General features: G+C 40.3%; 1 protein-coding gene across 1 annotated transcript in view; it reads left to right on the top strand.

The window, feature by feature from the left end:
* Positions 1 to 13,011, top strand: part of PLPPR1 (phospholipid phosphatase related 1) — a 147,110-nt gene that overhangs the window by 131,517 nt on the left and 2,582 nt on the right. The window contains exons 4-6 of the mRNA XM_017884363.1: positions 204 to 454; positions 3,817 to 3,993; positions 8,398 to 8,529. Of these exons, the coding sequence (XP_017739852.1) occupies positions 204 to 454; positions 3,817 to 3,993; positions 8,398 to 8,529 (560 nt within the window). The remainder of the gene's footprint in view (positions 1 to 203; positions 455 to 3,816; positions 3,994 to 8,397; positions 8,530 to 13,011) is intronic.

Genomic DNA, 13,011 nt, shown 5'->3' with positions numbered 1-13,011 from the left:
AAAATGCTAACCGTAGAATGTCTGCATCAATTTGGAAGAAATGGTGATTTGGGAAGCAGGTACCACTCCTGGAAAGATAATCCGCGGAGTACTTAGAATCATTTTGATAGGTCATCATGGACTCTCACCGCTGTTTTCTCTTAGGAGAAAAATGCAATCGATGGAATATGTCACCATTCCTAATGATTTTAATCTTCTTATAGGGGTGTTTGCATTTGGACTTTTTGCTACTGATATTTTTGTAAACGCCGGACAAGTGGTCACTGGGCACTTAACGCCATACTTCCTGACTGTGTGCAAGCCGAACTACACCAGTACAGACTGCCAAGCGCACCACCAGTTTATAAACAATGGGAACATTTGTACTGGGGACCTGGAAGTGATAGAAAAGGCTCGGAGATCCTTTCCCTCCAAACATGCTGCTCTGAGCATTTACTCCGCCTTATATGCCACGGTGAGTGTGCAAGTCTTGTCTCTCCTAAGTCCAGTTTTTGATAGGATGTGTGTCTCCCTGTCCTGTCTACATTCTTTCATTGTCACCTATAGTGACTCTTAAAGTTACATGTGGCATATTTCTCTATATTATGCTATTGATATACTAGCCCGCGCCCCCCCCCCCCCACCCACACACACACACACACACACACTTCTACCCCACTTTCAATCTCCTGATCTGCCAGAGGATATTAGTTCTGGAATGTTTTGATAATCACCTAATTACATCCTCCCATTTACAGATGTGAAAGCTGGGGCCCATAATATAGCTAAGATCATACAACCAGAGCAGAGACCCAGACTCCTGGTACTGTGTCTGAGATTTTCTTACCTCCCACGACAGTACTCTTTTTCAACGTTTTGGTTGGTTTTAGAACAGCACACCTTCTCACACTTGCCTAGAAATTTGCAAGCATGGGTCTCATATGAATGGCTGCCCCAACAATATACAGACCCAGGATAAATACACAGCTTTCCTTTGCTCTGACACTCTTCTCCATGACTTTGCTAGGAGACAGGGATGATCCTAGAAGAACCTCAACACCCCAAAGTATGTTTCTCGTTATCCCCCGGATCGCACAGCCATTGACTGCCCCACTGGGGTATAACTTTCTCTTTTTTTGTTTTAGTAACAGAAAAACCAAAGTATGTCCCACATCTGAAAGAACAATGGTGTCTCTCTTATTTTCTAACTTTTTAACTGCATTCATTTTGGAAATAACCTCATTTCACTCTTGTCTGGGTTATGCATTCTTAGGACCAAGAATATAGACATGCAAGGATCAGCTCAAAGGCTCCACAGGCTGATACGATATTGCTGGTGGACATCAGGTGCATTTACCAGTGGCAGAGCAACTGTTGGCCAAAAACACCCCCTTTCCTTACTTCAACTTATTCTATATTCAGAATATGACTAGTCTGGTGATTCTCAGTGGAAAGTGGGGGAAGGGAAAAGACAGAGGGAAGACTCCTTTCAAACTGTCCATTCTTTTCAAACTTTCTGAGTATGCCCTCAACCCACCCCCCAGGGAGATGCTACCCTCCCTGTCACAGAGTGTAATTGCAGAAGGCACGTTCTGCCTCTGGGGGAAGCGAACAGGTCTGTGCCATCACCCCTAGGGTGGAGAAAAGGCAAAAACTCATATGAGTTTCTTATACCCCAAATGATTCTTTAATTTGTCACATAAAAACTGCATGTTCTGAATCTAATCGTTAATACACAGTCATTCTTTGTGACTACGGGTCTGGTCTATTTATTTAAAACAACCAGGAGCAGATAGTACCTTTGTGTCCCATTTACGGGATCACATCGATAGGGTTATTTTGTCAACCACCAACTACCAAATATAAGTCTTTCTACTTATTTTTTTTGGCTCTACTCTTTAATGAATATGTGACAAAAATGAGCTCAGCTGTCCCCATATTAAAGAAACATAGATGCAAATAACACAGAAGCCTCAATTTACAAAACAGATTATAGCTTGGTTAAATGTCTTTGCTTTACCAAAAACAAAACAAAGCCAAAAAACCTCAATGCAGGTATTTTTTTAAACAAACAAAGCCCTCTGAGGTATTCAACATATTTTCTAATTTTCAGAATGTTGATTTGTCCTAATTATCTAGAACCTAAACAATGTATTCTTGTGCCTTTTCCTGTATTTTTTATTAGGCTCAAGTTATTGCTGTGTGAAATTAATTTTTATAGTGCCATTATAAATTATTCTGTTACTTACAATAAACTACCGTCTCAACAAATGAGACATGAAGTTCTTTGGGCACGAAAGAAGTAAATATCATCAGCTCACACAGAATAAATGCTGCTATAGCATGTTCTCAAGGATTCAGATGTTATCCAATTCAAATCATGCCTCACAGGCTATAGTCAGATAAACCCTGATATGAGATTCCAGTTGCATAAATCTTCTGAGCCTCTATTACATGACAAGTGCTTTCAGAAATTACTCAACAAGGATTTCCTAAGTACTAGTTAATACCATGAAGAACATCAACTAACCATAGACTCCTGCTTTTAATAATTTGTAATCTTATAGGAAAGATTTATGACAGGTATAATTGGAAAACATAATAGCATAAACAACTAAATATATACAGTATAGATTTTAAGTAACATTTACCACAGAGTCTGAAAATAGTATAATAATAGGATGTAATTTATGTAACTTTGATGTAACCAGTTTTATAGGGAATCTGTTACATAGAAGAGATTCCTATCTTCTCGTATTCTCACCAGTGTTGAGGCATCATTCTAGGATATTAAGAATTTCTATTGTAATACTGTAAAATGCATCTATTTTAACTTATATGTGCTTAGGCCATATAAACATACTATATAGACTCTAAGTATCAGCACCTTATTTTTTAGAATTGCTAAACTCACATAACACGTTTGTTAAGAAATGATAGACCAATGGTGCCCTCTAGTGGTGTTTTGTAACCACTACCAAAGGTTAGCTAAAAGTGTTTACTTATTTGAAAAAGGCTTCCTAACTCTAGACCACCAGGGACACATTTGCTACCTGAGTCTATAAAACGTCAGGGTCTTACCCAGCTCCTCACAACAAACTAGTAACAGCTGCCTATGTCTTTACTCAGTTCAGGTCTTCTCGACCTGAATCTTGTGGGACACACAGAAAAGTTTAATATTTTAAGAAACTGGAATAAATGAATAAAGCTGATCACAGCTGTCCTAAGGAATGTAGGAGTCCATTTACTAGCACAGCTGAAATCTATTTATGTGATGCAGTTGTTGGGAGGTTCTAATTCAGCCTATCAACTAACTCATCAGTCAACACTTTGGTATTAATTGCCTGAAGGTATGAGGAAGCAACTAGGAACTTTTGGGGACACAAAAAATAAAATGTACCGTCACTTACAGTCACTCACCTACCCGGTCTTCTCCACCAAAAGCTTCATTCCCATAGAAGGTTTATTTGGTATCTCAGACTCTCATATGGATTTCTTATACCCCAAATGATATTTAAATTTGTCACATAAAATCTGCATGTTCTGAATCTAATCATTAATGCATTCTTTGTGCCACTAATAACTTCTGTTCATATGTCCACTAGGTTACAAAAGACTGATTAATATACATCTGTTCATTGTTCTTGCTGCACTGATTTCCTACCTAAATATTTTACTAAATAGCTTAGTGGAGTTGTTCAAGGAATACTAGTTAGCGTGGTTGCTTTGACACGAGCCCCTGCTTGTGTGTGCTGGTGTATGTACCTGCTTGCTTGCACGTGTACGCACAGTACAAGGAGGCTGCTTGGTCACTCTCTGGCCTCTGTCCTATTCCAGATGTATATTACAAGCACAATCAAGACGAAGAGCAGTCGACTGGCCAAGCCAGTGCTGTGCCTTGGAACTCTCTGCACAGCTTTCCTGACAGGCCTCAACCGAGTCTCTGAGTATCGGAACCACTGCTCGGACGTGATTGCCGGCTTCATCCTGGGCACTGCAGTGGCCCTGTTTCTGGTAGGTTGACTTCCCCTCTTTTTACCTTTTCCCCTCCTCTTCTGCTCTCTGAAAAACTGAGTCAGGTTTCCCAGACTTCACCATCTGTGTTCCTTTTGTCCCAACCTTGTGAATTACAATTATTCTCCAAGTATTATGCATGCTTTTGCTACAAAAATGATTTCAGAACACCCTTTTCTTTCAGAAACAGGACTGGCCATATTCCTTCTGGGTGGTAGGGAGAGAATTGCCCCTAGAAGGACAGCTGGCTCTACCTCTTTCAACACTGGGCTTGGGACTGGAGCCAAGCAGACTAATGATAAATTGGCATACCTTCAAACCAATCTTCTTTAAGAATTTGTTCTCAGCATATTGGGGGCAAAAGCTGTGTTGCTTGAGGGAAGAATAGAGAATGAAGAGCACTGGTAGAAGCAAGCAGCCTCTTCTCCAGCATCCCAAGAAACTCAGCTCTAGCTCCAAAGTTGCATCTCCTACTCAGAAATTTTAAAAATCCTGCAGATTATCACACCCACCCTTTTTAGTGGGACTCTGTTACTACTGGAACATGCCTCTTGGGAATCTTATTTCCTTCTCAACCACCTATCTTCCTGGAGAAGAATTTTGGTTAATACATTTTTTCTTGTATTTCTGATGTTTTGGTTCCCCAAAGAGATGGAGGTCTGGCCACCTGCTCACCTAGGAAATCTCTTAAATTCAGCTGGATTTGATAAAAAGAGGTTAATTTGTATTCTTTTTGTCTTGGCTTTCACGGTTTTATTGAAGTATAATAGGTATACAATAAATGACACATCAAGTGTACAATTTGATCAATTTTGGCATACAACTTTCTCTCCCACCCTTCCTTTTCCCTTATTCCCAGGCAACTGGTGATCTTCTGTCATTCTATATTAGTTTGTCTTTTCTACAATTTCATATTAATTGAATCATAATGTCTTTTTTCTGGTATCTTTCACCTAGCGTAATTATTTTGAGATTCATCTATGTTGTAGAATGTATCAATAGTTCCTTTTTATTGCTGTGTAGTATTCACAGCATGGTCACACCTCAGAGATGCAGATTTTTATTATCTTCAAGGACTTAAAACAGGCCCAGAAAAAATTTACGATGAATCATCAGACCTGGAGACTCCCATATTGTGCGTGAAATGAATTCCCTAACAATGTTCAGGAAGTCTCCTCAAGGAGAAAGAAGCCATCACAGTCTTGAAGGATCTCCCTCCTCCTATTCTGCCCTCTCTGGTCCAAGATCCATTAGGATTAGCATCACACATAGATCAACTTCAGTCATATGACTTAACACTTCCTTTTCCTAGCCCCTCTTCCTTCCCTTCCCAGTATGCAAAATACACACATGCCTCTCCCAGCCGTTCTTTCTGACTTGTAAAAAATCTGCTAAAATACAGACAATGCTCATATTCAGAACACTGATTGGGAAGCTTCTTTCTAATTCAAAATGACAGGCATATCTCGGAGATATTGCGGGTTTGGTTCCAGACCACTGCAACAATGAATATCACAATAAAGCTAGGCACAAAAATTTTTTAAAAAGTGTTGACACAGACACAAAGTGAGCACATGCTGTTGAAAAACTGGTGCCAATAGACTTGCTGGACACAGTGTTGTCAAAAGCTTCAATTTTAAAAAACAGTATCTGCAACATGCAATAAGGTGAGGTGAAATACAACAAAGAACGTGCCAGTATTTTGAATGGATCCAGGCATTCTTTCTATAGTGAAAGATGAAAAACTAAAATGCAAATACTCTGGATGAAGTTGCAGGAAAAGTAGTGAAGTAATCATGAAATGTTGATATCTCATTAGGAACTTTCCTAAGGAATGCCTTTTAAAAACAATATTTTATGGATACGTAGAAGTTACACACTTTTCGGGAGTATGTGTGATATTTTGATATAAGCATACAATGTATAATGATCAAATCTGGGTAGCTGGGATATCCATCACCTCAAATACTGTTACTTTGTGTTAGGAACATTTCAAATCTATTCTTCCATTTATTTTGAAATATACAGTAAGTTATTGTTAATTATTGTCACTCTACTGTTACAGTGAGCAGATCTCATTTTTTCCATCTGACTGTATTTTTGTACTGATTAACCAACTCCTCTTCCCCCTACCCCCTACTACTGTTCCTGAGGAATTTTTTTCAGATGGAAAGAAAACATGACTTGAAGGGAAGAGAAGGGTTTCAAAGGGAGATCAATGGTGTATAAATAAAGACTTTGGCTCAAGACAAGACAATCAATGTTGCTGTCCATCAGTTCTGAAGCCAGCCATGCCCAGTTAGAGAAGAGGAGCCATTCTGACTGTCCCAAACAATTTGTAGGGTCTTTGTGGGATGATATTGGGGTTTGCTGAAGCCCCATACACAAATTCTGCTTCAACATTAAACTTGTTTTCTCTCCATAACATGTAGCCCTGTTTCTCATCACTCAGTAACTACTTGGTCTGCTAGTGCTTTCAAGGGACTTCCCAATTGATGTCAAAATTTGTTTTCCCACAAATGGCCTTTATGTAAGACCCAGATCTGTGGTTGAATTGCTCTGGCATGAGGGAGACCACCCTGTTGGCACAGGCATGTGAACACACCTCACGGACATACACAAAGCTGGGAAATGGGAGGGGAAGGATGTCCTGGAGGAGCCTGGAGTCATTCCAAAGCAAAGACTTGGAGAGGAGACAGAAAAAGAGAGAAGAGCAAGCACTGAGAATGGCAGGATATCTACTGTAAATGTTCAATAGTGCTTTATGTTTGTGTTTCCCATGAGGTGGAATGTGGGAGGAAGGGAAAGGAAGTCAGTAGCTGAACAAGTACTACATGCTGTCTGCTTTATAGACATCTAATCAAGTGCCCCCAGGGCAACTCTAACAATATTCCTATCCTCATTTTATAGATGAGGAAAATGAGGCTCAAAGATAAGTAACTTGCCCAATAGCCACCCAACCAATAACCAACAGAGGGACCTGGGTGCCCCCACTCCAAAGTTTCTACACGTTCCCCTCCTCCCATTTTCTGATGAGCTGAGTTAAAGCACAGTGCAGGGGCCAGCGCCGTGGCTCACGCCTGTAATCCCAGCACTTTGGGAGGCCAAGGTGGGTGGATCACGAGGTCAGGAGATTGAGACCATCCTGGCTAACGCGGTGAAACCCCGTCTGTACTAAAATACAAAAGTTGGCCGGGCGCGGTGGCTCAAGCCTGTAATCCCAGCACTTTGGGAGGCCGAGACGGGCGGATCACGAGGTCAGGAGATCGAGACCATCCTGGCTAACACAGTGAAACCCCGTCTCTGCTAAAAATACAAAAAACTAGCCGGGCGACGTGGCGGGCGCCTGTAGTCCCAGCTACTCGGGAGGCTGAGGCAGGAGAATGGCGTGAACCCTGGAGGCGCAGCTTGCAGTGAGCCGAGATCGCACCACTGCACTCCAGCCTGGGCGACAGAGCGAGACGCCATCTCAAAAAAGAAAAAAGAAAAAAAGCCGAGTGTAAGCGTGAGATGGAGACGAGCCAGGTAGAGAGGATGCATGCCAATGTGCTACAGGGTTTGAAGAGTAGTAGGAAAGATTCGAAGATGCTGGATGAAGAAGCAAAGCAAGTACGGAAAGAGGCAGGGAAAAGGAGGGATTTTTGGGGCGGGGGGTCAAAAAAAAAAAAAGCAGGGAAGATGGTAGAAACAATCAGTTATGAAAAGACCTCAGCAGGAAACAGAAAAGTGGACAGTGACTTACAGGGAAAGTTCTTAAATGGAAGCAATGAAAGAAAACTCAGGAGTTATCTAATCTCAAGCAAATAGTCATAATTTGAGGATGACGATCTAAGGTAAGAGTTAAAGACCAGCTAACATGGACTGAATACTTGCTATGCGTTTGGCACTTTTTAAGGGGCAAAATAGTATAGGGGTATGATTTAGGGGCTCTGGAGTTTCAATCTCTGTGTGACCTCGGGCAAGTTATCTAACTTCCCTGTGTCCCCCTATCTAGACTGGAGATAATAGTATCTCCCTTATGAAATTGTTGGGTGGGTTAAGTGAAATTGGATAAAATCCTGAGCATCGTCCCAGACGCATAGTGGCCCTCAATAAATTTTAGCTGTTATTATGAGGTGATTTGCATTCACTGTCTTTAATCATTACAAATCTGTGAAGTGGGTATTACTATTCTTATTTTACAGGTGAGAAAACAGGTCCAATGGGGTGGGGAGCGATCGTTACTGGTCATCTGGTGATTAAACAGATGCTTCCACAATACTTCCCATAGTCCCTTTCCCCTCTCTCAAAGGAAAAAGGTCACTCTGGTGATGATGCTCAAGGGGAAAGGCCTGCCACCCTCACGGATGCCAGGCATTGATGGCTGCAGTCTGACCCCATTCTTTCTTCCCCCTCATCCTACAGGGAATGTGTGTGGTTCATAACTTTAAAGGAACGCAAGGATCTCCTTCCAAACCCAAGCCTGAGGATCCCCGTGGAGTACCCCTAATGGCTTTCCCAAGGATAGAAAGCCCTCTGGAAACCTTAAGTGCACAGGTATGGTAAAGCAGTTTTAGCAAACCAAACCCACAGGCTGAACACTTTGGGAGGTCAGTATCAGTCCATGAATACCACTAATTTACCCAGCATCAATGAGAATCTGATTCATTTATTGTAAAGGCGCTCACAAAAGGCAGTCTTCACTTTTTCCCCTCAGTTATTCCTATATTTATTCTGGGGGTTGGCAATCATGAATCTTCAGAGAGCTCTTAGTAATGTCTAACTTAAACCTTAGCTGTTTCAGGATACTTTGACTGACAACATAATATCACATTTATGAAATTTAGACTAATATGGAAAAACCAATTTGACTTAATAACTAGGACAATATTTGGAAAGAAAAAGCTTCTGTACAGAGAGTGATGTAAGCTGGAGGCACATTTTAGAAGGCTACTAAATGTCCCTTTGGACCTGTTTTGTGACAAAATTAAATGCAACAGCACCTCCTGATCTATTACTCTACAACAGAACCTTGCATCATGCCAGGGATACAAAAAAATAATTGAATACAGTCCTTGCCCTCAAATAACTCACAAATGAGGGGCAGCCATGGTGGCTCACACCTATAATCTCAGTACTTTTAGATGCCAAGGTGGGAGGATTGCTTGAAGCCAAGAGTTGGAGACCAACCTGGTCAATGTAACAAGTCCCCATACCTGCTAAATAAATAAATGAATAAATAAATCACAGATGATCAGGAAAGGTGGTTCTAAATAGGTAGTTGTAATATGACATGCTGAATCAGAGGTGCACAAAGTGCTCGCTGACTACAAATGAAGGGGAAAAAATCTGCTGTCTGAGAAGACAGGGAAGGCCAGGACTTGCCAACTGAAAGGAGCCTGGACAGATGATATGAAGCACTTCCTTTTGCCGGCACAATTGCTAGGTGCTTTACAAATACATTATTACTTGAACAACCACCCTATTGAATAGATACTGTAATTCCTATTTCACAGGTAAAGATAAGAATCAGGAAGACAGGCTGAGCGTGGTGGCTCATGCTTGTAATCCCAGCACATTGCGAGGTCAAGGCAGGTGGATTGCTTGAGCCCAGGAGTTTGAGACCAGACTGGGCAACATGGCGAAACTCCGTCTCTACTAAAAAAAATACAAAAATTAGCCTGACATGGTAGCGCATGCCTGTAGTCCCAGCTACTCCAGAGGCTGAGGTGGGAGGAGTGTTTGAGCCTGGGAGATTAAGACTACAGCATGCTGTGATCGTGCCACTGCACTCTAGCCTGGGTGACAGAGTGAGACCATGTCTCAAAAAAAAAAAAAAAAAAACACTGAAGACAGTGATATTAGATACTTGCCCAAGGCCATATAGGTAGCAAGTGAGAAAGCTGGATGAGCAGGAGTTCTTTAAGCAGATAGGGGACAACTGATAATGTGGTTTTCATTAGCATGTCGTCTTTTTCAGGTAGCTGAGCCCGGCTAAAGTGTTCATTTTTTGTAATAGTCTGTTTTGAAATCTTGTTTGTATTTGGCATTTTCCTACTCAGGCATTTTTATAGAAGATGTAAGAGAAAAGCAAATCACTTCCCTTTTGTTCCCTTTGGAATTATTATGTACTTCATATCAGTGCAATATAAAATAATATTTTCACTGTTTAAAGATTATTAACTATCACATCTCTCTAAGACAAACTACCCTATGCTCTTTTTCCGCCCCCCCGGGGACGGAGTCTCACTCTGTCACCCAGGCTGGAGTCCAGTGGCATGATCTCAGCTCACTGCAGCCTCTGCCTCAGGGGTTCAAGCGATTCTCTCGCCTCAGCCTCCCAAGTAGATGGGACTACAGGCATGTGCCACCAAGCCCAGCTAATTTTTTGTATTATTAGTAGAGACAGTTTTTCGCCATGTTGGCCAGGCTGGTCTCAATACCCTATGCCTTTTTACCTTTAATTAAATCTAATATTATTAATGAACGAGGTTGGGCCGGGGGAGTTGGAACAAGAAAGCTACCTCTGTATCTCCATTTTGGGAAAAATATTTAAGGTTCTCCATTAATACAGTACCAAGTATTGTTGTTTTGTTTGTTTTCCCTTAATTTGTATTAAGGCTAACATTTTAACTTGGTCTAGAAATAAAATGTTAACAAAAATATTTCGGGTTTATAAACAGCCTGTTGCTACAGGTTAAATATCAAATTAGCTAAATAGCTACACCTTGTAATGAAATAGTGAAATAGAATCTAATCTTTCTTCCCTAATTACAATCCTGTGTTTAGTGAAGTCAGAGAGGGTCTCTATTTTGGGGGGTAAAATGAAAACAAGTGAATTTTAAAAAGAAACAAAATATTTGCTGAGTTCCATAGACGTACCAGTCTCTGTGTCCTTGTAAATGCTATCCCCCAAATATCCTGGGGGATATAAGAACACCCCTTTTGCACACCTCATCATTCCACCCAGCACTGCTCAAGCATGACCTCTGTCTAAGGCCTTCCCCAGCCTTCTTTCTCTCTTAATTCTCAGGGCCATTGATGGTTGATCAGGTCTAGAGATGTCCAGACTCTGTTTTGGAGGATTCTACTTAAATAGAAAAATGAAGTGCTAAACAGGGTTTCAAAAAATGCTATTCACAAGATAGATAAAAGATTCTCAAAATAGATATGAATTCATTGTTTACAGGTAGTAGTTGAACTTCTCTCAAACCTGTCAATAGATCTTTGTGATTACGGATGTCACTTCATATGGATACAATTTGAGGCCTTGCCTGAATACCAGGCTCGGGCCAAAGGACCCTCCAGGCCCCTCTCCTGTGACTGTCACTCCTAATTAAAGCCAAGTGTTCCTTCATGTCTGCCTCCTTCAAAGACTTGGGACGTTTTGAGGATCAGGACCCTATAAACCATGTCTTATTCACTGTATATCCTGGCATCCACTAGGTGTGAAATAAATGTTGATGAATGAATACAAACTTGTCCCAAAACCTAAACTAAACACTTTAGCCAAAACCAAGAACCTCAAATTTGACCATAATCACTATTTGAACATCCACGGAAAGTAGAGATTCATAAGAAACGATGAGAAGGACTTCTGCAGGCTAGCCAGAATGAAGCCACAGAAAGCTAAAGAGAAGTATTGCCTCTCACATTATGCTATCCATACCAACTGTGAAAAATTCAAATCACCAAGCATCTGCTTTTAGTATTAAATGTTTCCACATGGATAGTTAGAAAGATATACCCTTTATTTGTTGGTCAAGAAAAAAGAACTAGCATTTATTGAGAGTCGTCTCATTTAATATTCATGATACTGCATTGGTTTTGTTATATCCTATTTTACAGATGAAAGTAAGGCACTAGGTTTAAGTAATATGCCCAAGGTCACCCAGTTAAAATTAAACTAAGACCCATCCAATTCTAAAGGCCCTGCTAGTTCTCCTACACCACACAGCCTGAGATTTCATTCAATGAAAATTCTTTTTTGAAATCCACAACTGCCAGCATTGAATATGAAAACATGCTACAGGTGGCTGGTATATTGAACCTGAGCTACAGTGTTTCCAAAATTAATATCCCCTGTGGGCAAGAACTTCCCTTGCAACTCCAACAGCCATGGTTTCTGTTAGAAATAGCATCTTTGTAATTTTTGGAATAGAATCATCTTCGCAGCACGTAGATCTTTTAAGATCAGAGATTAGAACCTCTCTTCAGAGCACACATTCATACACATGACATCCATCCCACTATTCAAAATTCCCTAAGGAGAAGACTGAATGGGGAGGGCACCAGTCACCCTTGTTTTCCTTTCTCCCAAGACATTCTTTCCCCTTTGCCACATGTAGCCCTCAGAGCCACAGTGCTCTGGTCCTCTCTAAAACATTACCTCAGATTCGAATATCTGCCTTCCATGATTCCCCTTAGTATAGTTGATTGAGATGGTGCATTTCCTAAAATCTTTCCCAAATACCGTAGAGAAACCAAAAAGTAAACAATTCAAAACTAGTCAAGTTTTTCAAAGCATTATTTTATGATTCTATGAAGTTGTTGGGATCCCAAAGGAACCAATTCTTAATTATCCATGTTCTACACCCCCCTGCTCACAATGTACATGAGCAATCAGCTGAGTGTTGTTCAGTTGCATTCTTGTCAACAGTTTCTAGTAACAAAAAGTAAATTAGAAATGAAGCAACTGTGTTAACTCACTCTGGATGTGGTATAGAGTCTCCCGATGTCTTCCACATGGGGAAAATATATATATAAAACTATATATTAAATATAGATACATATATACACTAAGATATATACATATGTAAGTATGTGTATATGGATATATACATATGTATCGTTTAATTTTGGGCATATTAGTTAAACCTGGTGCCTTACTTTCTTCATCTATGTATGTATATATACTTATATATGTATACATATATAGTTAAAAGATACTTATACATATTTAATATATTTTATATTTATAAATTTATTAAATTTATATTGTTAATATATATTATTTATTAATATATAATTCTATATAAT

The sequence above is a fragment of the Rhinopithecus bieti genome, unplaced genomic scaffold (genome assembly GCF_001698545.2).
Source record: "Rhinopithecus bieti isolate Rb0 unplaced genomic scaffold, ASM169854v2 scaffold_12088, whole genome shotgun sequence".
Classification (NCBI taxonomy): Eukaryota; Metazoa; Chordata; class Mammalia; order Primates; family Cercopithecidae; genus Rhinopithecus; species Rhinopithecus bieti.
This window is presented reverse-complemented; position numbering and strand designations above follow the sequence as displayed.